At 29.3% G+C, this 26,776-nt stretch overlaps 10 protein-coding genes and 1 long non-coding RNA gene across 16 annotated transcripts in view; 1 reads left to right on the forward strand and 10 right to left on the reverse strand.

The window, feature by feature from the left end:
• The window catches only part of LOC118446587 (uncharacterized), a 128,641-nt gene that overhangs the window by 42,897 nt on the left and 58,968 nt on the right, over positions 1-26,776 (forward strand). The window lies entirely within an intron of this gene.
• On the reverse strand, positions 1,192-1,849 carry LOC146872192 (uncharacterized). The gene is made up of 3 exons (XM_085664268.1): positions 1,691-1,849; positions 1,430-1,549; positions 1,192-1,317 (listed from the first exon to the last, which is right to left on the reverse strand). The coding sequence occupies exons 1-3, from the start codon at positions 1,847-1,849 to the stop codon at positions 1,192-1,194; spliced, it is 405 nt and encodes a 134-aa protein (XP_085520394.1).
• On the reverse strand, positions 3,223-5,748 carry LOC146872193 (uncharacterized). The gene is made up of 9 exons (XM_085664059.1): positions 5,590-5,748; positions 5,329-5,448; positions 5,099-5,216; positions 4,768-5,026; positions 4,553-4,678; positions 4,354-4,444; positions 4,110-4,255; positions 3,328-3,484; positions 3,223-3,273 (listed from the first exon to the last, which is right to left on the reverse strand). The coding sequence occupies exons 1-9, from the start codon at positions 5,746-5,748 to the stop codon at positions 3,223-3,225; spliced, it is 1,227 nt and encodes a 408-aa protein (XP_085520185.1).
• Positions 7,001-9,705, reverse strand: LOC146872194 (uncharacterized). The gene is made up of 9 exons (XM_085664060.1): positions 9,592-9,705; positions 9,251-9,394; positions 9,043-9,160; positions 8,712-8,970; positions 8,496-8,621; positions 8,284-8,374; positions 8,038-8,183; positions 7,284-7,416; positions 7,001-7,204 (listed from the first exon to the last, which is right to left on the reverse strand). The coding sequence occupies exons 1-9, from the start codon at positions 9,703-9,705 to the stop codon at positions 7,154-7,156; spliced, it is 1,182 nt and encodes a 393-aa protein (XP_085520186.1). The 3' UTR covers positions 7,001-7,153.
• Positions 10,955-13,657, reverse strand: LOC146872195 (uncharacterized). Its single transcript, XM_085664061.1, has 8 exons — positions 13,499-13,657; positions 13,234-13,353; positions 13,003-13,120; positions 12,672-12,930; positions 12,259-12,582; positions 12,013-12,158; positions 11,258-11,390; positions 10,955-11,179 (listed from the first exon to the last, which is right to left on the reverse strand). The coding sequence occupies exons 1-5, from the start codon at positions 13,655-13,657 to the stop codon at positions 12,393-12,395; spliced, it is 846 nt and encodes a 281-aa protein (XP_085520187.1). The 3' UTR covers positions 10,955-11,179; positions 11,258-11,390; positions 12,013-12,158; positions 12,259-12,392.
• On the reverse strand, positions 14,951-16,715 carry LOC146872196 (uncharacterized). The gene is made up of 5 exons (XM_085664062.1): positions 16,553-16,715; positions 16,139-16,463; positions 15,895-16,040; positions 15,103-15,264; positions 14,951-15,053 (listed from the first exon to the last, which is right to left on the reverse strand). The coding sequence occupies exons 2-5, from the start codon at positions 16,214-16,216 to the stop codon at positions 14,951-14,953; spliced, it is 489 nt and encodes a 162-aa protein (XP_085520188.1). The 5' UTR covers positions 16,217-16,463; positions 16,553-16,715.
• On the reverse strand, positions 16,876-17,539 carry LOC146872197 (uncharacterized). Its single transcript, XM_085664282.1, has 3 exons — positions 17,381-17,539; positions 17,116-17,235; positions 16,876-17,001 (listed from the first exon to the last, which is right to left on the reverse strand). The coding sequence occupies exons 1-3, from the start codon at positions 17,537-17,539 to the stop codon at positions 16,876-16,878; spliced, it is 405 nt and encodes a 134-aa protein (XP_085520408.1).
• On the reverse strand, positions 19,114-21,545 carry LOC146872198 (uncharacterized). The gene is made up of 9 exons (XM_085664063.1): positions 21,387-21,545; positions 21,122-21,241; positions 20,890-21,007; positions 20,559-20,817; positions 20,316-20,469; positions 19,899-20,044; positions 19,498-19,606; positions 19,374-19,438; positions 19,114-19,276 (listed from the first exon to the last, which is right to left on the reverse strand). Exons 1-9 carry the CDS (start codon positions 21,543-21,545, stop codon positions 19,114-19,116), a joined length of 1,293 nt encoding a protein of 430 aa, XP_085520189.1.
• Positions 22,957-24,071, reverse strand: LOC146872199 (uncharacterized). The gene is made up of 4 exons (XR_014983617.1): positions 23,938-24,071; positions 23,606-23,793; positions 23,184-23,316; positions 22,957-23,105 (listed from the first exon to the last, which is right to left on the reverse strand). It is a non-coding gene; the product is annotated as an uncharacterized LOC146872199 (long non-coding RNA).
• LOC146872200 (uncharacterized) lies at positions 24,180-25,606 on the reverse strand. Its single transcript, XM_085664223.1, has 4 exons — positions 25,422-25,606; positions 25,157-25,276; positions 24,377-25,043; positions 24,180-24,269 (listed from the first exon to the last, which is right to left on the reverse strand). The coding sequence occupies exons 1-3, from the start codon at positions 25,578-25,580 to the stop codon at positions 24,918-24,920; spliced, it is 405 nt and encodes a 134-aa protein (XP_085520349.1). The 5' UTR covers positions 25,581-25,606; the 3' UTR covers positions 24,180-24,269; positions 24,377-24,917.
• LOC118446588 (uncharacterized) overlaps positions 25,728-26,776 on the reverse strand; it is a 43,611-nt gene continuing 42,562 nt past the window's right edge. The window contains exon 12 of one of the 6 annotated variants that reach the window (XM_085664216.1): positions 25,728-26,045. In XM_085664216.1, the coding sequence (XP_085520342.1) occupies positions 26,012-26,045 (34 nt within the window). In that variant the 3' untranslated portion in view covers positions 25,728-26,011. The remainder of the gene's footprint in view (positions 26,046-26,776) is intronic. The other 5 variants (XM_085664219.1, XM_085664215.1, XM_085664222.1 and 2 more) reach the window with 5 other exon arrangements.

Consider the following 26,776-nt stretch of genomic DNA (forward strand, 5'->3'; position numbering starts at 1 on the left):
TCTTACAATCTTTTTTCTTTAAATTTGTAAAGTATGATTATAGACACATGCGGAAAAGATATACAAACCCATTCGTATTAAATTTTGTAAACGTACATTCAATTCAACATGAAAATTGGACAAAATTATGGACACAGTACTCAACGCAAATACTTACAATGTTGCGGATAAGTAGTCGTTGTGATCTATTAATTTTTGTCCAAAATGAAAGTATGCGAAAATTACAAACATAGATCCAATAACATATAACAACTTTGTTAAACAATCGGTCTTGTTTACAGTAGAAGAAAGTAACTGAAATAACTAACAAGAAATGTCCCTTACACTCTCAAGATTTATCCAGATAATGGGAATATATTTTAAAAATTTAATATTTCTGTTTTACCAAACATTTTACTTACATTATAGTAATATAGTATATACATATACATTTTACTAACATTATTTTACTTACATAATAATAATCTATCATCAGGATAAGCATTGACAGAAACCCTTCGAACGGATTAGTTGTCTCGTAAAACAGTTTCATTAAATCGACAAATCTTGAAAAGAGTCAAAAGAAAACAAAAGGTGAATAATTATAATATTACAATAGCATTTGTAAATTGTGAAAATAATTAACAGGAAGATTTGTATAATGCGATACAAACTCAATGACGGATTTATGGAATTCTATGATATTAACAATCCATTCGTTTTCGGCTAATAATTTGTCATTCTCATTGCTACAGTAACAATTATTTCGTTTATCTTCAAATCTTTCATTTATTCTCCATCTGTATTAAATTAAAAATGTTCCAAGTTGTATATGCTCAATTGAAAATTTTCACTTTCAGCATGATAATCATTTTGATTGTTTACTTACGCGACGATATTAAACAACGCGCAAGCATGCAGTATTACTGCAACAAACATCGTATAGTTCGCAATCGCTACCGTGCATAGAATGATTATTACTGCGTACTGAATGCAAAGAGCAAGATAGTAACCTAAACTATTTTTCATAAAATGATTAAAACGAATGGGTAAAATTAATTCATTGTAGCTTATTACACCGAAGATGTACTGAATAAAACGTTGAAGTGATGGAAATATCAAAAATCCAATGTACAAATAAAAGGAGACTGAAAATACGAAAGGAAAAATATATATTTATACTTAACATTATTATAATTATCGGATACTAATTCACATACTTATGTTTGCAATGGTACACATTTTACTTATATTAGCATACTCTTTCAGTATTAATAATTCCCGCTTCTTTGCAAGATTCTTCCAATCGCAATCTATACGACGAAGAATTTTCTTCATCTGAAATTTGTAAATATTTAAGTATTAAATGGATTTTTTTAACGAATTGAACGTGCATTGCTTGAAATTAGATAGATTTAATAAAACCATTCGATTTTAATAAAATACACACAATTGCAGTATTTAATATTAAATTGTGATAGCATGATGCGGAGCATAATATAGGCAATGTCGTTTCCAGTAATTTCGCTGTTGAATTTAAATCTCTTTCGGATGTGATGATTGCATGAATCTAAAGTATGTAGATCGTTTTCATTATTTATTTTTATTAAACATGATATCACATAAATTATTCAGCCTATTATAGATTTTATTATATACTAACAAATATCATATCAATTTGTTAAACGTTAATCGAATTATTGACGCTTACCTCTTCGAATACCGTAATTATTAGTATAAGAATAATGAAACAAACGTAAATCAATATCTTCGTCGATCTTTGATATTTCCATAAGCCTATCAATCGAAATAACCATCGATTGTAAGTATAGTACTCGTTGTCGAGATAGTCTTCATCTTTCGAAGACATACTGCCGTCTAAAGTGACTCCCGTCCATCGATTGATTTCAACCCCTTCAGTTCGTCTACATTCATTATGTATTCCAATTATACTCCTTGTAGTAATCGCTCAATAATTCAATTCGCGCGAATGTAAAGAATTCTATTGAAGTCAATACTTACGGGAACACATTTATCGAGTTTGTTACATTTCTCCCCTTTTATCGGATAAATTGTACGCGATTAAACACCTGCATCCCTTTCCAACAATTATATCATTATCTTATACCCTTTCTTTACATCGCATATTACTCCATCCCTTCTTCCTAAGCGCATGCGTTTTGCGAACTCGCCCCTCTCTTATCGTCTTCTTCAACCGCAGTTCACTTTTGTCTCTCGAATATGACGGACCTGTCATGTATCTCAGCAAACAAGTGTCCAAATAATTCGTTGACGTGTCAGTGTTATATTCGTATCATTTGTTAACTGAATAAGAGCCCACAGATATTTCACTGCAGTGTTAATAACTGTTGAAATACTCAGTCGTTCTTTCTCAAGCCAACATATGGGTTGAATTACAACAGGCTAATTCAATGATTTGATAATATTTGTTTTTTGATAGAAATGTTCAGGACATTTTAAGCAAATTATTATTTATTCATGGTTACGTTCTCTAATGTTCCTTGACAAATAAAATCATTTTCTATAGAATATACGGACATTAGATAAAACAACGGTAAGAAAAACGGTATTTAAGTTATTTCGTCCAAATATTTAAAATGGTGCGATTAGAAATTGACGAATGAGATTCCTAGGTTTCTTCACGTAGATTAATTCTGCTATTAATGGCATATTTTTATTTTAAAAATAAGGAGAGAAGTTAATAATTTTAAATGATCCTGAAAATTGTTGTTATAAAAAAAAGAAATTAAATAACAAAATTTTTCTTTAAAAGGTTAAAAATTTTCTATTCAATAATTTTTTTTATAAACTCGTTTGTAATCCAGATTTTTTTTTAGAACTTTCAAATGAAGAAACAATTTATATAGACACGCACGTACCTAAACAAACACATACAAACATATACTGTCATTCGAAAAATGTACAAAATGAGTAGTTATGCAATGTAATAATCGCATAGGATAACCTCATTATATAATTACGATTTTATCCAATTTTCTTTAAACAATTCCAATTTTTACTACTTATTATAATAAAATTAATTAATTTGCAATTAAATTAGTTGTCCGTAAGTTTTCTTACTCGTTAAAAATTCAAATCAATAAGGAGAGTAATTTGTTCCGAAAAATTATTTATTTAAAAAGAAAAAACACAACAGTTTTACGCTATTCTTACAATACCATATAATGATCAAATGTCGCATGTTATTTTCTCCTTATAAATTCATTGGAAATTATATAATACCATAGCGAAAGACAGTGACTTCTGAATGAACTATAAAGAAAAATTTCAATGAGTATAAAGTATGTAGAAATGACCATAACATACTTCCAACTGAAGAAAATAATTCACCTTTGTAAATAGATTGTGTGAGATTACTATTGCACCCTTCCATGACAAATTGCATACTATCCTGCTCCTCATTATTAAAAATAGTATTGTTTTTTGAGTTTTGAATGATAACGAATAAAACGGAATTTGACATCTGTAAAAATTCATTAATCTTATATAACAAACATATACATAAGAATTGGACAAAAAATAGAAAGTAATACTGAGTAGTCATTCGTGCGATTTCATACAACATGCAAATGACGTATGTTTTCTTTTCCATTTTAAGAATACATCTAATACACAATAATCCATTCTATTATGAATATCGTTAATTTAAAGACTCGAATTTATCATGCAAACTGATATTCATACAGGATGCATAATACCGTGTATTGGTGAAATATAACTCGTTTGTAAATTATTTGGACACATCGACATACATTCCACGGAAGAATTTGTAAGAGAAAATTTTTGGGTTGTCCTATCAACGACATAATCTTCCCCGATCCACTATTCAAATGATATGCGACAGCTTTGGTGGCCTTTAGGGCCAACGATTAAATTCATAAAGGAAATAAATATCATCCCATATAGCCATATTCGTAAACTTGGCTCTTACAATCCTTTTTCTTTAAATTTGTAAAGTATGATTATAGACACATGCGGGAAAGATATACAAAGCCATTCGTATAATGATTAAGTTTTGTAAACATACATTCAATTCAATATGAAAATTGGACGAAATTATGGACACAGTATTCAACGCAAATACTTACAATGTTGCAAATAAGTAGTCGCTGTGATCTATTAATTTTTGTCCAAGATGAAAGTAAGCGAAAATTACGAACATAGATCCAATAACGTAAAACAACTTTGTTAAACTATCGGTCTTGTTTACAGTAGAAGAAAGTAACTGAAATAACTAACAAGAAATGTCCCTTACACTCTCAAGATTTATCCAGGTAATGGGAATATATTTTAAAAATTTAATATTTCTCTCTTAGCAAACATTTTACTTACATAATAATAATCTATCATGATGATAAGCATTGCCAGAAATCCTTCGAACAGATTAGTTGTCTCGTAAAACAGTTTCATTAAATCGACAAATCTTGAAAAGAGTCAAAGGAAAACAAAAGGTGAATAATTATAATATTACAATAGCATTTGTAAATTGTGAAAATAATTAAGAGGAAGATTTGTATAATGCGATACAAACTCGATGACAGATTTATGGAATTCTATGATATTAACAATCCATTCGTCTTCGGCTAATAATTTGTCATTCTCATTGCTACAGTAACAATTATTTCGTTTATCTTCAAATCTTTCATTTATTCTCCATCTGTATTAAATTAAAAATGTTCCAAGTTGTATATACTCAATTGAAAATTTTCACTTTCAGCACGATAATCATTTTGATTGTTTACTTACGCGACGATATTAAACAATGCGCAAGCATGCAGTATTACTGCAACAAACATCGTGTAGTTCGCAATCGCTACCGTGCATAGAATGATTATTACTGCGTACTGAATGCAAAGAGCAAGATAGTAACCTACACGATTTTTCATAAAATGATCAAAACGAACGGGTAAAATTAATTCATTGTGGCTTACTACACCGAAGGTGTACTGAATTAAACGTTGAAGTGATGGAAATATCAAAAATCCAATGTACAAATAAAAGGAGACTGAAAATGTGAAAGAAACAATATATATTTATACCTAACACTGTTATAACTACCGAATGCTAGATAACATACTTATATTTCCAGTGGTGCACATTTTACTTATTTTAGCATACTCTTTCAGTATTAATAATTCCCGCTTGTTTGCAAGATTCTTCCAATCGCAGTCTATACGATGAAGAATTCTCTTCATCTGAAATTTGTACGTATTTAAGTATTAAATTGATTTTTTTAACGAATTGAACGTGTGTTATTTGAAATTAGATAGATTTAATAAAACCATTCGATTTTAATAAAATACACACAATTGCAGTATTTAATATTAAATTGTGATAGCATGATGCGGAGCATAATGTAGGCAATGTCATTTCCAGTAATTTCGCAATTGAATTTAAATCTCTTTCGGATGTGATGATTGCATGAATCTAAAGTATATAGATCGTTTTCATTATTTATTTTTATTAAACATGATATCACATAAATTATTCAGCCTATTATAGATTTTATTATATACTAACAAATATCATATCAATTTGTTAAACGTTAATCGAATTATTGACGCTTACCTCTTCGAATACCGTAATTATTAGTATAAGAATAATGAAACAAACGTAAATCAATATCTTCGTCGATCTCTGATATTTCCATAAGCCTATCAATCGAAATAACCATCGATTGTAAGTATAGTACTCGTTGTCGAGATAGTCTTCATCTTTCGAAGACATACTGCCGTCTAAAGTGACTCCCGTCCATCGATTGATTTCAACCCCTTCAGTTCGCCTACCTTCATTAAGTATTCCAATTATGCTCCTTATAGTAATCGCTCAATAATTCAAATTCGTGTGAACGTAAAGAATTCTATTGAAGTCAATACATATGGTACACACATTTATCGAGTTTTATACATTTCTCCTCTTTTATCGGTCTAATTATATGCAATTAAACACCTGCATCCCTTTCCAACAATTATATCATTATCTTATACCCTTTCTTTACATCGCATATTACTCCATCCCTTCTTCCTAAGCGCATGCGCTTTGCGAACTCGCCCCTCTCTTATCGTCTTCTTCGTCCGCAGTTCACTTTTGTCTCTCGAACATGACGGACCTGTCATGTATCTCAGCAAACAAGTGTCCAAACAATTCTTTGACGTGTCAGTGTTATATTCGTATCATTTGTCGACTGAATAAGAGCCTACAGATATCTCACTGCTGTGTTAATAGCTGTTGAAATAATTAATCGTTTCTTAAGCCAACATACAGGTTGAATTAAAACAGGCCGCTACAATGATTTGGTAATTTTTTCCTATCTAATAGAAATCTTCAAGACAAATTTGCAATTTTATGTAAATTATTATTTATTCACAGTTACGTTCTCTAATGTTCATTTAAAAAATTATATATTTGTACAGAACACACGTACATCAGATGAAACAACAACAAAAAAAAACAGTCTCTAAGTTATTTCGTTGATATTTTTACTTTACATGGTACGATTAACATTTGACGAAAGAAAGTTCCCCGTTTTTTTCTGCACTTAGATGCATATTTTTATTCTACAATCAAAAAAGGTTTAATAATTTGAAATGAGTCTGATAATGTCTGGTAAATGAAAAACAAATTAAATACTAAACTTTTTCTTTAAAAAGATATAAATTTTATATTCAATAATTTTCTTTTTTAGATCTTTTTGGAATCAAGTTATTTTCATTAAATTAATCAAACGGACAAACAATTTACATACACTACCGCGCACGTACACACACACACATATATATACATACATACATACATACATATATATATATACAATGCCATGAAAAAAGGGTTCAACAATGTGTCATGCATTTTAATAGTCGCATAAGATAACCACATTTTAATTAAACAATTCCTAATTTTAACTAATACTTTTTTTAGTGAAATAATTCCTACCTTTACTAATACTTCTATTATAAATAATTAATTGCTGAATAAATCAATCATCAAGAGTAATAATTATACGTAAAAAATACTATCAACACAGGGAGTAATTCAATCATGTGATTTCAAGCTACAAAACTTAATAGTTTTACGCCATTCCTACAACAATCTATAATGATCAAATGTCGCATGATATTTTCTTCGTATAAATTCATTGCAAATTATATAATACCATAGCGAAAGACAATGACTTCTGGATAAACTATAAAGAAAGATTTCAGTCAGTATAATAGCATTTAATAAACATCGTATCATACATCTAACTCAAAAAATATATTCACCTCAGTAAATAGTTGGTGGGAGACTACTATTGTTCCCTTCCATGACAAATTGCACACCACCGTACTCCTCATTATCAAAAATAGTATTGTTTTTTGAGTTTTCAATGAAAACGAATAAAACGGAATTTGACATCTGTAAAAATTCATTAATCTTATATAACAAATATATATTTGAGAATTGGACGAAAAATAGAAAGTAATACTGAGTTGTAATTCATGCGATTTCGTACAACATGCAAAGGACATATGTTTTCTTTTCCATTTTAGAAATACATCTAAGACATAATAATCCATTCTATTATGAATATCGTTAATTTAAAGACTCGAATTTCTCATGCAAACTGATATTCATACAGGATGCATTATACCACGTATTGGTGAAATATAACTCGTTTGTAAATTATTTGGACACATCGACATACATTCCACCGAAGAATTTGTAGGAGAAAATTTTTGGGGTGTCCTATCAATGACATAATCTTCTCCGATCCACTATTCAAATGATATGCGACAGCTTCGATGGCTTTTAAGGCCACGATTAAACTCATAAAGGAAATAAATATCGTCGCATATGCCCATATTCGTAAACTTGGCGTTTATAATCCTTTTTCTTTAAATTAGTAATGTACTAATATAGACACATGAGGAAAAGATAAACATCCAATGGTATAATAGTCAATTTTTTCGAAATCTATTAAATTCGATATGAAAACTGCACGAAATTATAGACGCAATATTCAACATACATACTTACAACGTCACAAATAAGTAGTTGCTGTGATCTAGTAATTTTTGTCCAAGATGAAAGTAAGCGAAAATTACGAACATAGATCCAACAACATATAACAACTTTGTTAAACAATCACTCTTGTTTACTGTAGAAGAAATTAACTGAAATAACTATCAAGAAATGTTTCTTATAATCTCAAAATTTATCCAGATAACGGGAATATATTTTAATAATTTAACATTATTTTTTTTTACCAAACATTTTGCTTACGTAAAAATAATCTATCATGATGATAAGTATTGCCAAAAACCCTTCGAACAGACTAAACGTCTCGTAAAATAATTTTATTAAGTCGACAAATCTTGAAATGAGTCAAAAGAAAATAGAGGGTCAATTATTATAGTATTATAATTATATAAATTATGAAATTATATAAATTGTGGAAGTAATTAACAGGAAGATTTGTATAATGCGATACGAACTCGATAACGGACTTATAGTACTCTATGATATTGACAATCCATTCGTTTTCCTCTAATAATTTGTCATTCTCATTGCTACAGTGACAATTATTTCGATTATCTTTAAATCTATCATTTATTCTCCATCTGTATTAAATTAAAAATGTTCCAAGTTGCATATTTGAACATTGAAAATTTTCAATTTCAACACGATAATCATTTTGATTGTTTACTTACACGACGATATTAAACAGTGCGCAAGCATGCAGTATTGCTGCAATAAACATCGTATAGTTCGCACTCGCTACCGTGCATAGAATGATTATTAGTGCGTACTGAATGCAAAGACCAAGATAGTAACCTACACGATTTTTCATAAAATGATCAAAACGAACGGGTAAAATTAATTCATTGTAGCTTACTACACCAAAGATGTACTGAATTAAACGTTGAAGTGATGGAAATATCAAAAATCCAATGTACAAGTAAAAGGAGACTGAAAATACGAAAGGACAAATATATATTTATACTTAACATTATTATAATTATCATATACTAATTCACATACTTATGTTTCCAATGGTACACATTCTACTTATATAAGCATACTCTTTTAATATTATTAATTCCTGTTTGTTCGCAAATTCCAACCAATCGCAATCTATACGACGAAGAATTTTCTTCATCTGAAATTTGTAAACGTGAAAGATGTTAAATTGATCCTTAAAACGAGAAGAAGTATGTATCCATAATAATTGAATAAATAAAAAAAGAACTGGAGCTTTTAATGAAGTACGGACAATAATACTATTCGATAATAGATTGTAGTAGCATGATCCAAAACACAATGTAATCAAGGTCGTCTCCAATAATTTAGCAATTGAATTTAATTCTCGTTTTGAGCAGAAAATCACATAAATCTAAAGTAAGAAAAATCTTTCATATTATTTCTATTCAACAAACAAGATAACACATTTGGATGTTATTCTGCTAATATAAATTTTATTTCAGAGATTATTTCAAAAAATAATGAAATACTTAATTAACCAGAAATAAAATAAATGACGCTTACCTATTCGAACACCGCAATGATTATTATAAAATTGAGGAAACAGACGTAAAACAATTTCTTCGACGATGTCTTATGTTCCCATAAGCCTATCAATCGAAATAACCATCGATTGTAAGCATAGTACTCGTTGTCGAGATAGTCTTCCCCTTCCGAAGACATAATGCCGTCTAAAGTGACTCCCGTCTATCGATTGGCTTCAACCCCATCAGTTCGCCTACATTCATTAAGTATTCCAATTATGCTCCTTATAGTAATCGCTCAAGAATTCAAATTCGTGTGAACGTAAAGAATTCTATTGAAGTCAATACATACGGGACACACGTTTATCGAGTTTTATACATTTCTCCCCTTTTATCGGACAAATTGTACACAATTAAATACCTGCATCCCTTTCCAACAATTACATCATTATCTTATACCCTTTCTTTACATCGCATATTACTTCATCCCTTCTCCCTAAGCGCATGCGCTTCGCGAACTCGCCACTCCTTATATTCTTCTTCAACCGCAGTTCACTTTTGTCCCTCGAACATGAAGGACCTGTCATGTATCTCAGTAAACAAGTGTCCAAATAATTCTTTGACGTATCAGTGTTATATTCGTATCATATGTCAACTGTACAAAAGCCTACAAATATTTACTCCTATGTTAATAGCTGTTTAAATAATTAATCGTTGTTTCTTAAGCCAACATACAGGTTGAATTAAAATAGGCCGCTACAATGATTTGGTAATTTTTTTTGGTAATTTCTATTGATCTAATAGAAATCTTCAAGACAAATTTGCAATTTTATGTAAATTATTATTTATTCACAATTACGTTCTCTAATGTTCATTGAAAAAATTATATATTTGTACAGAACACAAGTACATCAGATGAAACAACAACAGAAAAACAGTATCTAAGTTATTTCGTCGAAATTTTTAATTTACATGGTACGATTAATATTTGACGAAAAAAAGTTCCTCATTTTTTTCTGGAGTTAGATGCATACTTTTATTCTACAAGCAAAAAAGATTTAATAATTTGAAATGAGTCTGATAATGTCTGGTAAATGAAAAACAAATTAAATACTAAACTTTTTCTTTAAAAAGATATAAATTTTATATTCAATAATTTTCTTTTTTAGATCTTTTTGGAATCAAGTTATTTTCATTAAATTATTCAAACGGACAAACAATTTACATACACTAGCGCGCACGTACACACACACACATATATATACATACATACATACATACATATATATATATACAATGCCATGAAAAAAGGGTTCAACAATGTGTCATGCATTTTAATAGTCGCATAAGATAACCACATTTTAATTAAACAATTCCTAATTTTAACTAATACTTTTTTTAGTGAAATAATTCCTACCTTTACTAATACTTCTATTATAAATAATTAATTGCTGAATAAATCAATCATCAAGAGTAATAATTATACGTAAAAAATACTATCAACACAGGGAGTAATATTAATTCAATCATGTGATTTGAAGCTACAAAACTTAACAGTTTTTCGCCATTCCTACAACAATTTATAATGATCAAATGTCGCATGATATTTTCTTCGTATAAATTCATTGCAAATTATATAATACCATAGCGAAAGACAATGACTTCTGGATAAACTATAAAGAAAGATTTCAATCAGTATATAGCATTTAGTAAACATCGTATCATATATCTAACTCAAAAAAAATATTCACCTCAGTAAATAGTTGGTGAGAGACTACCATTGTTCCCTTCCATGACAAATTGCACACCACTGTACTCCTCATTATCAAAAATAGTATTGTTTTTTGAGTTTTCAATGATAACGAATAAAACGGAATTTGACATCTATAAAAATTCATTAATCTTATATAACAAACATATATATGAAAATTGGACGAGAAGTAGAAAGTAATACTCAGTAGTAATTCGTGCGATTTCATACAACATGCAAATGACATATGTTTTCTTTTCCATTTTAGAAATACATCTAATACACAATAATCCATTCTATTATGAATATTGTTAATTTAAAGACACGAATTTCTCATGCAAATCGATATTCATATAGGATGCATTATACCACGTATTGGTGAAATATAACTCGTTTGTAAATTATTTGAACACATCGACATACATTCCACAGAAGAATTTGTAGGAGAAAATTTTTGGGTTGTCCTTTCAACGACATAATCTTCCCCGATCCACTATTCAAATGATATGCGACAGCTTCGGTGGCCTTTAGGGCCAACGATTAAACTCATAAAGGAAATAAATATCTTCGCATATGACCATATTCGTAAACTTGGCGTTTATAATCCTTTTTCTTTAAATTAGTAATGTACTATTATAGACATATGAGGAAAAGAGAAACATCCAATGGTATACTAGTCAACTTTTGCGACATATATTAAATTCGATATGAAAACTGCACGAAATTATAGACGCAATATTCAACATATATACTTACAACGTCACAAATAAGTAATTGCTGTGATCTATTAATTTTTGTCCAAGATAAAAGTAACCGAAAATTATGAACATAGATGCAATAACATATAACAACTTTGTTAAACAATCGCTCTTGTTTACAGTACAAGAAATTAACTGAAATAACTGTCAAGAAATGTTTCTTATAATTTCAAGATTTATCCAGATAACGGGAATATATTTTTAAAATTTAACATTATCTTTTTTAATCAAACATTTTGCTTACGTAAAAATAATCTATCATAATGATAAGCATTGCCAAAAACCCTTCGAACAGTCTAGTTGCCTCGTAAAACAATTTTATTAAGTCGACAAATCTTGAATGAATCAAAAGAAAACAAAAGTTGAAAAATCATATTATTATAATAGCATTTGCAAATTGTAAAAATAATTAAGAGGGAGATTTGTATAATTCGATACAAACTCGATAACAGATTTATATAATTCTATGATATCGACAATCCACACGTTCTCATCTAATAATTTGTCATTCTCATTGCTGCAGTAACAATTATTTCGATTATCTTTAAATCTTTCATTTATCCTCCATCTGTATTAAATCAAAAATGTTCCAAGTTGCATATACTCGATTAAAAATTTTCAATTTCAGCACGATAATTACTTTGATTGTTTACTTACACGACGACATTAAACAGTGCGCAAGCATGCAGTATTACTGCAATAAACATCGTACAGTTCGCACTCGCTACCGTGCATAGAATGATTATTAGTGCGTACTGAATGCAAAGACCAAGATAGTAACCTACACGATTTTTCATAAAATGATCAAAACGAACGGGTAAAATTAATTCATTGTAGCTTACTACACCAAAGATGTACTGAATTAAACATTGAAATGATGGCAATATCAAAAATCCCATGTACAAATAAAAGGAGACTGAAAATACGAAAGGACAAATATATATTTATACCTAACACAGTTATAATTACCGCATGTTAGTTCACATACTTATGTTTCCAATGGTACACATTTTACTTATTTTAGCATACTCTTTCAGTATAAATAATTCCCGCTGGTTTGCAAGTTTCTTCCAATCGCAATCTATACGACGAAGAATTTTCTTCATCTGAAATTTGTACACGTGCAGATGTTAAATTGATCCTTAAAACGAGATGGAGTGCGTATTCTTCATAATTGAATAAATGAGAAAAGAACTGCAGCTTTTAATGAAGTACGAACAATAGCACCATTCCATAATAAATTGTAGTAGCATGATCCGAAACACAATGTAATCAAGGTAGTCTCCAATAATTTAGCAATTGCATTTAATTCTCCTTTTATCAAGAAAATCACATAAATCTAAAGTAAGAAAAATCTTTGATATTATTTCTATTCAACAAACAGGATAACACATTTGGATGTTATTCTGCCAATATAAATTTTATTTCATTCGAAGAAATAATGAAATACTTAATTAACCAGAAATAATATAAATGACGCTTACCTGTTCAAACACCGCAATGAATATTATAAAATTGAGGAAACCAACGTAAAACAATTTTTTTAACGATGTCTTATCTTCCCATAAGCCTATCAATCGAAATAACCATCGATTGTATATATAGTACTCGTTGTCGAGATAGTCTTCCCCTTCCGAAGACATAATGCCGTCTAAAGTGACTCTCGTCCATCCATTGGTTTCAACCCCGTCAGTTCGCCTATCTTCGTTAAGTATTCCAATTATGCTCCTTGTAGTAAACGCTCAATAATTCAATTCGTGTGAACGTAAAGAATTCTATTGTAGTCAATACATACGGGAACAAATTTATCGAGTTTTATACATTTCTACCCTTTATCGGACAAATTGTACGCAATTAAACACCTGCATCCCTTTCCAACAATTATATCATTATCTTATACCCTTTCTTTACATCATATATTACTCCATCCCTTCTTCCTAAGCGCATGCGCTTTGCGAACTCGCCCCTCTCTTATCGTCCTCTTCGACCGCAGTTCACTTTTGTCTCTCGAACATGACGGACCTGTCATGTATCTCAGCAAACAAGTGTCCAAACAATTCTTTGACGTGTCAGTGTTATATTCGTATCATTCGACAACTGTACAAGAGCCTACAAATATTTACTCTGATGTTAATAGCTGTTTAAATAATTAATCTTAGCCAACATACAAGTTGAATTAAAACAGGACGCTTCAATGATTTGGTAATTTTTTCTTTTCTAATAGAAATGTTCAAGACAAATTTGCAATTTTATGTAAATTATTATTTATTCACAGTTACGTTCTTTAATGTTCATTTAAAAAAGAATCAATTTGTATAGAATATACGTGCATTAGATGAAAGAACAAAAATACATTATCTAAATTATTTCATCAAAATATTTATTTAAGATTATGCCAATAATTGGTCAAATTGGTCAATGGAAAGTTTCTTGTTTTTTCTCGTCAAATAATTTTTCAATTAAAAACATATTTTTATTTTACAAAAAAATGAAGTTTAATAGTTTGACATGAGTCTAAAAATGTCCTGCTAAAGAATAGTATATTAAATACTACAATTTATTCTTTAAAAAGATAAAAATTTTCATATGTGTACACATTTTACATATACAAGCATACGCGCACATACACATACAGATATATATATATACACACACATATATATACAGTTTGCGAAAGGGTTTAACAATGAGTCATGCATTTTAATAATCGCATAAGATAACCTCATTGCATAATGATTGTATCAAATTTTATTTTAACATTTCCTTCTTCAACTTATTGTTATATTAAAATTAATTAATTTGCGAATAAATTAGCTATCGATAACAAGATTTCTTATCAGTAAAAAATATTACCATGACAGAGAGTAATTCGTTTAGAAAAATTATTTATTCACGTAATTTGAAAAGAACAAATATATAACAGTATTATGGTATTCTTATAATACTGTATAATGATCAAATGTTGCATAGTATTTTCTTTGTATAAATTCATTGCAAATTATAGAATACCATAGCGAAAGACAGTGACTTCTGGATGAACTATAAAGAAAGATATCAATCAGTAAAAAATATTTAATAAAGATCGTACCATATATCTAACTGAAGAAAATCATTCACCACTGTAAATAGATTGTGAGAGAATACTATTGTACCCTTCCATGATAAATTGCATACCATCATGCTCCTCATCATCAAAAATAGTATTAATTTTTGTGTCTTCAATGATAACGAATAAAACGGAATTTGACAACTATAAAAATTTATTAATTTCATATAATACAAATACTTGAAAATTGGTCAAAAAAAAGAAAGTATTACTGAGTAGAAATTCGTGCGATTTCGTACAAAATGAAAATGACATATCCTTTTTTTTTCTATTTTAAAAAAACATCTAATATCCAATAATCTATTCTATGTTGACCATCGTTAATTTAACGATATGGATTTTTCATGCAAATTAATATGCACGCAGGATGCATAATTCGACGTATTGGTGATATGTAACACGTTTGTAAATTATGTGAATGTATCGATATACATGTAACAGAAGAATTTGTAAGAGAAAATTGTTTTTGAGTTACTCCACCATTAACATAATCTTTTTCGATACACTAGTCAAATGATATGCGACAGGTGCGATATTCTTTTAGCCACCCATTAAACACATATAGAAACAAAAATATCGTTGCATATGCTCATTTTCATTAACTTAGCAACCTCATTCTTTTCTTATAACTTAATAATGCATTATTATCGGAACAGGAGGAATAGATAAACAAATTCCATTGTACGATATAATAAGAAATTTTTACGACACATATTCAATTCGTTATATAAATTACATGAAATTATGAACACAGTATTCAATTAAAATACTTACAGTGTCAGAAATACGTAATTGTTGTGATCTATTAATTTTTGTCCAAGATGAAAGTAAGCGAAAATTACGGCCATAGATCCAATAACATAAAAGAACTTTGTCAAACCTTCGCTCTTGTTTACGTTAGCAGAAAATAACTGAAATAACTAAAAAGATATTTTACTCTTCACATTACAATTTATTTCGATAACCGGAATATATTTTTAAAATTTATTATTTTTCTTTTACCAAACATTTTACTCACATAAAAATAATCTATCATGAAGATAAGCAATGCGAAAGACACTTCGAACAGATTAGTTGCCTCGTAAAACAATTTCATTAAATCGACAAATCTTGAAATAAGTCAAAAGAAAACAAAAGGTGAATAATTATAATATTATAATAGCATTTGCAAATTGTGAAAATAATTAACAGAAAGATTTGCATAATGCGATACAAACTCGATGACGGACTTATAGAACTCTATGATATTGACAATCCACTCGTTCTCCTCTAATAATTTGTCATTCTCATTGCTGCAGTAACAATTATTTCGATTATCTTTAAATCTATCATTTATTCTCCATCTGTATTAAATTAAAAATGTTCCAAGTTGCATATATTCATTTGAAAATTTTCAATTTCAGCACGATAATCATTTTGATTGTTTACTTACACGACGATATTAAACAATGCGCAAGCATGCAGTATTACTGCAATAAACATCGTATAGTTCGCAATCGCTACCGTGCATAGAATGATTATTACTGTATACTGAATGCAAAGACCAAGATAATAACCTACACGATTTTTCATAAAATGATCAAAACGAACGGGTAAAATTAATTCATTGTAGCTTACTACACCAAAGATGTACTGAATTAAACATTGAAGTGATGGAAATATCAAAAATCCAATGTACAAGTAAAAGGAGACTGAAAATACGAAAGGACAAATATATATTTATATTTAACATTATTATAATTATCGCATACTAATTCACATACTTATGTTTCCAATGGTACATATTCTACTTATATTAGCATACTCTTTCAGTATTAATAATTCCCGCTTGTTTGCAAGTTTCTTCCAATCGCAATCTATACGACGAAGAATTTTCTTCATCTGAAATTTGTAAACGTGAAAGATGTTAAATTGATCCTTAAAACGAAAAGAAGTATGTATCCTTAATAATTGAATAAATAAAAAAAGAACTGCAGCTTTTAATGAAGTACGAACAATAGCACCATTCCATAATAAATTGTAGTAGCATGATCCGAAACACAATGTAATCAAGGTCGTCTCCAATAATTTAGCAATTGCATTTAATTCTCCGTTTAAAGAGAAAATCACATAAATCTAAAGTAAAAAAAATCTTTGATATTATTTCTATTCAAAAAACAGGATAACACATTTGGATATTATTATGCCAATATAAATTTTATTACATTCGAAGAAATATTTAAATACTTAATTAACCAGAAATAATAAAAATGACGCTTACCTGTTCAAACACCGCAATGAATATTACAAATTTGAGGAAACAAACGTAAAACAATTTCTTCGACGATGTCTTATCTTTCCATAAGCCTATCAATCGAAATAACCATCGATTGTAAGTATAGTACTCGTTGTCGAGATAGTCTTCCCCTTCCGAAGACATAATGCTGTCTAAAGTGACTCACGTCTATCGATTGGCTTCAACTCCTTCAGTTCGTTTACCTTCATTAAGTATTCCAATTATGTCCCTTGTAGTAATCGCTCAATAATTCAATCCGTACGAACGTAAAGAATTTTATTAAGGTCAATACTTATAAGAACATATTTATCGAATTTTATACATTTCTCCCCTTTTATCGGACTAATTCTACGCGATTAAACACCTGCATCCTTTTCCAACAATTATATCATTATCTTATACCCTTTCTTTACATCGCATATTACTTCATCCCTTCTCCCTAAGCGCATGCGCTTTGCGAACTCGCCCCTCCTTATCGTCCTCTTCGACCACAGTTCACTTTTGTCTCTCGAACATGACGGACCTGTCATGTATCTCAGCAAACAAGTGTCCAAATAATTCTTTGACGTGTCAGTGTTATATTCGTATCATTTGACAACTGTACAAGAGCCTACAAATATTTACTCCGATGTTAATAGCTGTTTAAATAATTAATCTTAGCCAACATACAGGTTGAATTAAAACAAGCCGTTTCAATGATTTGGTAATTTTTTCTTTTCTAATAGAAATGTTCAAGACAAATTTGCAATTTTATGTAAATTGTTATTTATTCACAGTTACGTTCTCTAATGTTCATTTAAAAAATTATATATTTGTACAGAATACACGTACATCAAATGAAACAAAAACAAAAAAACAGTATCTAAGTTATTTCGTCGAAATTTTTACTTTACACGGTACGATTAACATTTGACGAAAGAAATTTCCATGTTTTTTTTTGCAGTTAGATGGATATTTTTTTCTACAATCAAAAAAACCTTAATAATTTGAAATGAATCTGATAATGTCTGGTAAATGAAAAATAAATTAAATACTAAACATTTTCTTTAAAATGGGATGAACTTTCTATTCAATAATTTTTTTTTTTTTATATCTATTTAGAATCGAATTATATTCATTAGAATATCCAAATGGACAACTGATTTACATACACAAGCACGCACATACACACGTACACACACACACACACACACACACAGCTATATATACTGCCATGCACATACACACACACATATGTATACATAAATACACACGTACATACATATATATATACACTGCCATGCGAAAAAGTTCAACAATGAGTCATGCTTTATGATAATCACATAAGATAACCTCATTTTTTTTAAGTAACTGTTTTATTTAAAGATTTCCTAATTTTTACTAATTCTTATTTCATTGAAACAATTCCTACTTTTACCAATACTTCTATTATAAATAATTAATTGGTGAATAAATCAATCATCTAGAGTAACAATAATTATACGTAAAAAATACTATCAACATCGGGAGTAATATTAATTCAATCATGTGATTTGAAGCTACAAAACTTAACAGTTTTATGCCATTTTTACAACAATCTATAATGATCAAATTTCGCATGGTATTTTCTTCGTATAAATTCATTGCAAATTATATAATACCATAGCGAAAGACAATGACTTCTGGATGAACTATAAAGAAAGATTTCAATCAGTATATAGCATTTAGTAAATATCGTATCATACATCTAACTCAAGAAAAATTTTCACCTCAGTAAATACTTCGTGAGAGAGTAACATTGTTCCCTTCCATGACAAATTGCATACCACCATGCTTCTCATTATCAAAAATAGTATTGCTTTTTGAGTTTTCAATGATAACGAATAAAACGGAATTTGACATCTGGAAAAATTCATTAATCTTATATAACAAACATATACATGAGAATTGGACGAGAAGTAGAAAGTAATTCTAAGTAGTAATTCGTGCGATTTCGTACAACATGCAAATGACATATGTTTTCTTTTCCATTTTAGAAATACATCTAATACACAATAATCCATTCTATTATGAATATCGTTAATTTAAAGACACGAATTTCTCATGCAAACTGATATTCATACAGGATGCATAATACCACGTATTGGTGAAATATAACTCGTTTGTAAATTATTTGGACACATTGACATACATTCCACAGAAGAATTTGTAGGAGAAAATTTTTGGGTTGTCCTATCAATGACATAATCTTCTCCGATCCACTATTCAAATGATATGCGACAGCTTCGTTGGCTTTTAGGACCAACGATTAAACTCATAAAGGAAATAAATATCGTCGCATATGCCCATATTCGTAAACTTGGCGCTTATAATCCTTTTTCTTTAAATTAGTAATGTACTATTATCGGCACATTAGGAAAAGATAAACATCCTATGATATAACAGTCAATTTTTGCGACATATATTAAATTTGATATGAAAACTGCACGAAATTATAGACGCAATATTCAACATATATACTTACAACGTCACAAATAAGTAGTTGCTGTGATCTATTAATTTTTGTCCAAGATGAAAGTAAGCGAAAATTACGAATATAGATCCAATAACATATGACAACTTTGTTAAACAATCACTCTTGTTTACAGTAGAAGATGTTAACTGAAATAACTGTCAAGAAATGTTTCTTATAATCTCAAGGTTTATCCAGATAACGAGAATATATTTTTAAAATTTAACATTATTTTTTTTGACCAAACATTTTGCTTACGTAAAAATAATCTATCATGATGATAAACATTGCCAAAAATCCTTCGAACAGTCTAGTTGTCTCGTAAAACAATTTTATTAAATCGACAAATCTTGAAATGAGTCAAAAGAAAACAAAACGTGAATAATTATAATATTATAATAGCATTTGCAAATGGTGAAAATAATTAACAGGAAGATTTGTATAATGCGATACAAACTCGATGACGAACTTATAGTACTCTATGATATTGACAATCCACTCGTCCTCATCTAATAAATTAACATTCCTATTGTTGCAATAAAAATCATTTCGATTATCTTTAAATCTTTCATTTATCCTCCATCTGTATTAAATCAAAAATGTTCCAAGTTGCATATACTCATTTGAAAATTGTCAATTTCAGCACGATAATCATTATGATTGTTTACTTACACGACGATATTAAACAGTGCGCAAGCATGCAGTATTGCTGCAACAAACATCGTATAGTTCGCAATCGCTACGGTGCATAGAATGATTATTACTGCGTACTGAATGCAAAGAGCAAAATAGTAACCTACACGATGTTTCATAAAATGATCAAAACGAACGGGTAAAATTAATTCATTGTAGCTTACTACACCAAAAATGTACTGAATTAAACGTTGAAGTGATGGAAATATCAAAAATCCAATGTACAAGTAAAAGGAGACTGAAAATACGAAAGGACAAATATATATTAATACTTAACATTATTATAATTATCGCATACTAATTCACATACTTATGTTTCCAATGGTACACATTCTACTTATATTAGCATACTCTTTCAGTATAAATAATTCCCGCTTGTTTGCAAGTTTCTCCCAATCGCAATCTATACGACGAAGAATTCTCTTCATCTGAAATTTGTAAACGTGAAAGATGTTAAATTGATCCTTAAAACGAAAAGAAGTATGTATCCTTAATAATTGAATAAATAAAAAAAGAACTGCAGCTTTTAATGAAGTACGAACAATAGCACCATTCCATAATAAATTGTAGTAGCATGATCCGAAACACAATGTAATCAAGGTCGTCTCCAATAATTTAGCAATTGCATTTAATTCTCCTTTTAACAAGAAAATCACATAAATCTAAAGTAAGAAAAATCTTTGATATCATTTCTATTCAACAAACAGGATAACACATTTGGATGTTATTCTGCCAATATAAATTTTATTTCATACGAAGAAATAATTAAATATTTAATTTATTAGAAATAATAAAAATGACGCTTACCTGTTCAAACACCGCAATGAATATTATAAAATTGAGGAAACAAATATAAAACAATTTCTTCAACGATGTCTTATCTTCCCATAAGCCTATCAATCGAAATAACCATCGATTGTAAGTATAGTACTCGTTGTCGAGATAGTCTTCCCCTTCCGAAGACATAATGCCGTCTAAAGTGACTCTCGTCAATCGATTGGCTTCAACCCCGTCAATTCGTTTACCTTCATTAAGTATTCCAATTATGCTCCTTATAGTAATCGCTCAATAATTCAAATTCGTGTGAACGGAAAGAATTCTATTGAAGTCAATACATACGGGCCACACGTTTATCGAGTTTTATATACATTTCTCCCCTTTTATCGGACAAATTGTACACAATTAAATATCTGCATCCCTTTCCAACAATTACATCATTATCTTATACCCTTTCTTTACATCGCATATTACTTCATCCCTTTGCCCTAAGCGCATGCGCTTCGCGAACTCGCCCCTCCTTATCGTCCTCTTCGACCGCAGTTCACTTTTGTCTCTCGAACATGACGGACCTGTCATGTATCTCAGCAAATAAGTGTCCAAATAATTCGTTGACGTGTCAGTGTTATATTCGTATCATTTGACATCTGTACAAGAGCCTACAAATATTTACTCCGATGTTAATAGCTGTTTAAATAATTAATCTTAGCCAACATACAAGTTGAATTAAAACAGGCCGCTTCAATGATTTGGTAATTTTTTCTTTTCTAATAGAAATGTTCAAGAAAAATTTGCAATTTTATGTAAATTGTTATTTATTCACAGTTACGTTCTCTAATGTTCATTTAAAAAATTATATATTTGTTCAGAATACACGTACATCAGATGAAACAAAAACAAAAAGACAGTATCTAAGTTATTTCGTCGAAATTTTTACTTTACACGGTACGATTAACATTTGACGAAAGAAATTTCCATGTTTTTTTTTGCAGTTAGATGGATATTTTTTTCTACAATCAAAAAAACCTTAATAATTTGAAATGAATCTGATAATGTCTGGTAAATGAAAAATAAATTAAATACTAAACATTTTCTTTAAAATGGGATGAACTTTCTATTCAATAATTTTTTTTTTTTTATATCCATTTAGAATCGAATTATATTCATTAGAATATTCAAATGGACAAATAATTTACATACACAAGCACGCACATTCACACGTACATACACACACACACACATATATATACTGTCGTGCACACACACACAAACACACACACACACATACTGCCATGCACATACACAAACACATATGTATACATAAACACACACGTACATACATATATATATACACTCCCATGCGGAAGGGCTAAATAATAAGTCATGCTTTATAATAATCGCATAAGATAACCTCATTTTATTTAAGTAACTGTTTTATTTAAACATTTCCTAATTTTTACTAATTCTTATTTCATTGAAACAATTCCTACTTTTACTAATACTTCTATTATAAATAATTAATTGCTGAATAAATCAATCATCAAGAGTAACAATAATTATACGTAAAAAATACTATCAATATAGGGAGTAATATTAATTCAATCATGTGATTTGAAGCTACAAAACTTATCAGTTTTACGCCATTCCTACAACAATCTATAATGATCAAATGTCACATGATATTTTCTTCGTATAAATTCATTGCAAATTATATAATACCATAGCAAACGACAATGACTTCTGGATGAACTATAAAGAATGATTTCAATCAGTATATGGCATTTAGTAAAGATCGTATCATACATCTAACTCAAGAAAAATATTCACCTCAGTAAATAGTTGGTGAGAGACTACCATTGTTCCCTTCCATGACAAATTGCACACCACCGTACTCCTCATTATCAAAAATAGTATTGTTTTTTGAGTTTTCAATGATAACGAATAAAACGGAATTTGACATCTGTAAAAATTCATTAGTCTTATATATCAAACATATATTTGAGAATTGGACGAAAAATAGAAAGTAATACTGAGTTGTAATTACTGGGATTTCGTACAACATGCAAATGACATATGTTTTCTTTTCCATTTTAGAAATACATCTAATACACAATAATCCATTCTATTATGAATATCGTTAATTTAAAGACACGAATTTCTCATGCAAACTGATATTCATACAGGATGCATAATACCATGTATTGGTGAAATATAACTCGTTTGTAAATTATTTGGACACATCGACATACATTCCACTGAAGAATTTGTAGGAGAAAATTTTTTGGTTGTCCTATCAATGACATAATCTTCTCCGATCCACTATTCAAATGATATGCGACAGCTTCGATGGCTTTTAAGGCCACGATTAAACTCATAAAGGAAATAAATATCGTCGCATATGTCCATATTCGTAAACTTGGCGCTTATAATCCTTTTTCTTTAAATTAGTAATATACTATTATAGACACATGAGGAAAAGATAAACATCCAATGGTATATTAGTCAACTTTTGCGACATATATTAAATTCGATATGAAAACTGCACGAAATTATAGACGCAATATTCAACATATATACTTACAACGTCACAAATAAGTAATTGCTGTGATCTATTAATTTTTGTCCAAGATAAAAGTAAGCGAAAATTACGAACATAGATCCAATAACATATAACAACTTTGTTAAACAATCACTCTTGTTTACTGTAGAAGAAATTAACTGAAATAACTGTCAAGAAATGTTTCTTATAATCTCATGATTTATCCGGATAACGATATTTTTAAAATTTAACATTATTTTTTTTGACCAAACATTTTGCTTACATAAAAATAATCTATCATGATGATAAGCATTGCCAAAAACCCTTCGAACAGACTAGTTGTCTCGTAAAACAATTTTATTAAGTCGACAAATCTTGAATGAAACAAAACAAAACAAAAGTTGAAAAATCATATTATTATAATAGCATTTGCAAATTGTGAAAGTAATTAAGAGGAGGATTTGTATAATTCGATACAAACTCGATAACGGATTTATATAATTCTATGATATCGACAATCCACACGTTCTCATCTAATAATTTGTCATTCTCATTGCTGCAGTAACAATTATTTCGATTATCTTTAAATCTTTCATTTATCCTCCATCTGTATTAAATCAAAAATGTTCCAAGTTGCATATACTCGATTGAAAAGTTTCAATTTCAGCACGATAATCACTTTGATTGTTTACTTACACGACGACATTAAACAGTGCGCAAGCATGCAGTATTACTGCAATAAACATCGTATAGTTCGCACTCGCTATCGTGCATAGAATGATTATTATTGCGTACTGAATGCAAAGACCAAGATAGTAACCTACACGATTTTTCATAAAATGATCAAAACGAACGGGTAAAATTAATTCATTGTAGCTTACTACACCAAAGATGTACTGAATTAAACATTGAAATGATGGAAATATCAAAAATCCCATGTACAAATAAAAGGAGACTGAAAATACGAAAGGACAATTATATATTTATACCTAACACAGTTATAATATATACCGCATGTTAGTTCACATACTTATGTTACCAATGGTACACATTTTACTTATTTTAGCATACTCTTTCAGTATAAATAATTCCCGCTGGTTTGCAAGTTTCTTCCAATCGCAATCTATACGACGAAGAATTTTCTTCATCTGAAATTTGTACAAGTGCAGATGTTAAATTGATCCTTCAAACGAAATGGAGTGCATATTCTTCATAATTGAATAAATAAAAAAAGGACTGCAGCTTTTAATGAAATACGAACAATAGCACTATTCGATAATAAATTGCAGTAGCATGATCCGAAACACATTGTAATCAAGGTCGTATCCAATATTTTAGCAATTGAATTTAATTCTCCTTTTAACGAGAAAATCACATTAATCTAAAGTAAGAAAAATCTTTGATATTATTTCTATTCAACAAACAGGATAACACATTTGGATGTTATTCTGCCAATATAAATTTTATTTCATTCGAAGAAATAATCAGATACTTAATTAACCAGAAATAATAAAAATGACGCTTACCTCTTCGAATACCGTAATTATTAGTATAAGAATAATGAAACAAACATAAATCAATATCTTCGACGATCTCTGATATTCCCATAAACCTATCAATCGAAATAACCATCGATTGTAAGTATAGTACTCGTTGTCGAGATAGTTTCCACCTTCCGAAGACATACTGCCGTCTAAAGTGACTCCCGTCCATCGATTGGCTTCAACCCCTTCAGTTCGCCTATCTTCGTTAAGTATTCCAATTATCCTCCTTGTAGTAATCGCTCAATAATTCAATTCGTAGAACATAAAGAATTTTATTTAAATCAATACATACGAGAACACATTTATCAAGTTTTATACATTTCTCCCCTTTTATCGGACTAATTCTACGCGATTAAACACCTGCATCCTTTTCCAACAATTATATCATTATCTTATACCCTTTCTTTACATCGCATATTACTTCATCCCTTCTCCCTAAGCGCATGCGCTTTGCGAACTCGCCCCTCCTTATCGTCCTCTTCGACCGCAGTTCACTTTTGTCTCTCGAACATGACGGACCTGTCATGTATCTCAGCAAACAAGTGTCCAAACAATTCTTTGACGTGTCAGTGTTATATTCGTATCTTTTGACAACCGTACAAGAGCCTACAAATATTTACTCCGATGTTAATAGCTGTTTAAATAATTAACCGTTGTTTCTTAAGCCAACATACAAGTTGAATTAAAACAGGCCGCTTCAATGATTTGGTAATTTTTTCTTTTCTAATAGAAATGTTCAAGACAAATTTGCAATTTTATGTAAATTATTATTTATTCACAGTTACGTTCTTTAATGTTCATTTAAAAAAGAATCGATTTGTATAAAATATATGTACATTAGATTAAAGAACAAATATACATTATCTAAGTTATTTCATCAAAATATTTATTTAAGATTATGCCAATAATTGGTCATATTGGTCAATGGTAAGATTCTTGTTTTGTCTCGTCAAATAATTTTTCAATTAAAAACATATTTTTATTTTACAAAAAAATGAAGTTTAATAGTTTGACATGAGTCTAAAAATGTCCTGCTAAAGAATAGTATATTAAATACTACAATTTATTCTTTAAAAAGATAAAAATTTTCATATGTGTACACATTTTACATATACAAGCATACGCGTACATACACATACAGATATATATATATACACACACATATATATACAGTTTGCGAAAGGGTTTAACAATGAGTCATGCATTTTAATAATCGCATAAGATAACCTCATTGCATAATGATTGTATCAAATTTTATTTTAACATTTCCTTCTTCAACTTATTGTTATATTAAAATTAATTAATTTGCAAATAAATTAGCTATCGATAATAAGATT

The sequence above is a fragment of the Vespa mandarinia genome, chromosome 25, assembly GCF_050613455.1.
Source record: "Vespa mandarinia isolate Hongniang chromosome 25, ASM5061345v1, whole genome shotgun sequence".
Classification (NCBI taxonomy): domain Eukaryota; kingdom Metazoa; phylum Arthropoda; class Insecta; order Hymenoptera; family Vespidae; genus Vespa; species Vespa mandarinia.

Coding starts and splice junctions, on each gene's coding strand:
- LOC146872195 (XM_085664061.1), bottom strand. CDS start 13,657: ATGTCTTCGGAAGGGGAAGACTATCTCGACAACGAGTACTATATATAC. Junction 13,354..13,498: donor TCATTGCGGTGTTTGAACAG/GTAAGCGTCATT, acceptor TTCTTACTTTAG/ATTTATGTGATTTTCTTGAT. Junction 12,583..12,671: donor GCACTGTTTAATGTCGTCGT/GTAAGTAAACAA, acceptor GATTTAATACAG/ATGGAGGATAAATGAAAGAT.
- LOC146872196 (XM_085664062.1), bottom strand. CDS start 16,216: ATGAAATTGTTTTACGAGGCAACTAATCTGTTCGAAGTGTCTTTCGCA. Junction 15,265..15,894: donor AATTACGTATTTCTGACACT/GTAAGTATTTTA, acceptor AAATTTTTATAG/TTGTCAAATTCCGTTTTATT. Junction 15,054..15,102: donor TTTCTTCAGTTAGATATATG/GTACGATCTTTA, acceptor CTTTCTTTATAG/TTCATCCAGAAGTCACTGTC.
- LOC146872197 (XM_085664282.1), bottom strand. CDS start 17,539: ATGTCTTCGGAAGGGGAAGACTATCTCGACAACGAGTACTATACTTAC. Junction 17,236..17,380: donor TCATTGCGGTGTTTGAACAG/GTAAGCGTCATT, acceptor TTTTTACTTTAG/ATTTATGTGATTTTCTCTTT. Junction 17,002..17,115: donor TATTATGGAATGGTGCTATT/GTTCGTACTTCA, acceptor TACAAATTTCAG/ATGAAGAAAATTCTTCGTCG.
- LOC146872198 (XM_085664063.1), bottom strand. CDS start 21,545: ATGTCTTCGGAAGGGGAAGACTATCTCGACAACGAGTACTATACTTAC. Junction 20,470..20,558: donor GCACTGTTTAATATCGTCGT/GTAAGTAAACAA, acceptor GATTTAATACAG/ATGGAGGATAAATGAAAGAT. Junction 19,607..19,898: donor AACTACTTATTTGTGACGTT/GTAAGTATATAT, acceptor TGTCATTGATAG/GACAACCCAAAAATTTTCTC.
- LOC146872194 (XM_085664060.1), bottom strand. CDS start 9,705: ATGTCTTCGGAAGGGGAAGACTATCTCGACAACGAGTACTATGCTTAC. Junction 8,971..9,042: donor GTGTACCATTGGAAACATAA/GTATGTGAATTA, acceptor TCGTATTTTCAG/TCTCCTTTTACTTGTACATT. Junction 8,375..8,495: donor TACTATAAGTCCGTTATCGA/GTTCGTATCGCA, acceptor ACTCATTTCAAG/ATTTGTCGACTTAATAAAAT.
- LOC146872192 (XM_085664268.1), bottom strand. CDS start 1,849: ATGTCTTCGAAAGATGAAGACTATCTCGACAACGAGTACTATACTTAC. Junction 1,550..1,690: donor TAATTACGGTATTCGAAGAG/GTAAGCGTCAAT, acceptor TACATACTTTAG/ATTCATGCAATCATCACATC. Junction 1,318..1,429: donor TAATATTAAATACTGCAATT/GTGTGTATTTTA, acceptor TACAAATTTCAG/ATGAAGAAAATTCTTCGTCG.
- LOC146872193 (XM_085664059.1), bottom strand. CDS start 5,748: ATGTCTTCGAAAGATGAAGACTATCTCGACAACGAGTACTATACTTAC. Junction 5,449..5,589: donor TAATTACGGTATTCGAAGAG/GTAAGCGTCAAT, acceptor TATATACTTTAG/ATTCATGCAATCATCACATC. Junction 4,679..4,767: donor GCATTGTTTAATATCGTCGC/GTAAGTAAACAA, acceptor AATTTAATACAG/ATGGAGAATAAATGAAAGAT.
- LOC146872200 (XM_085664223.1), bottom strand. CDS start 25,580: ATGTCTTCGGAAGGTGGAAACTATCTCGACAACGAGTACTATACTTAC. Junction 25,277..25,421: donor TAATTACGGTATTCGAAGAG/GTAAGCGTCATT, acceptor TTCTTACTTTAG/ATTAATGTGATTTTCTCGTT. Junction 25,044..25,156: donor TATTATCGAATAGTGCTATT/GTTCGTATTTCA, acceptor TACAAATTTCAG/ATGAAGAAAATTCTTCGTCG.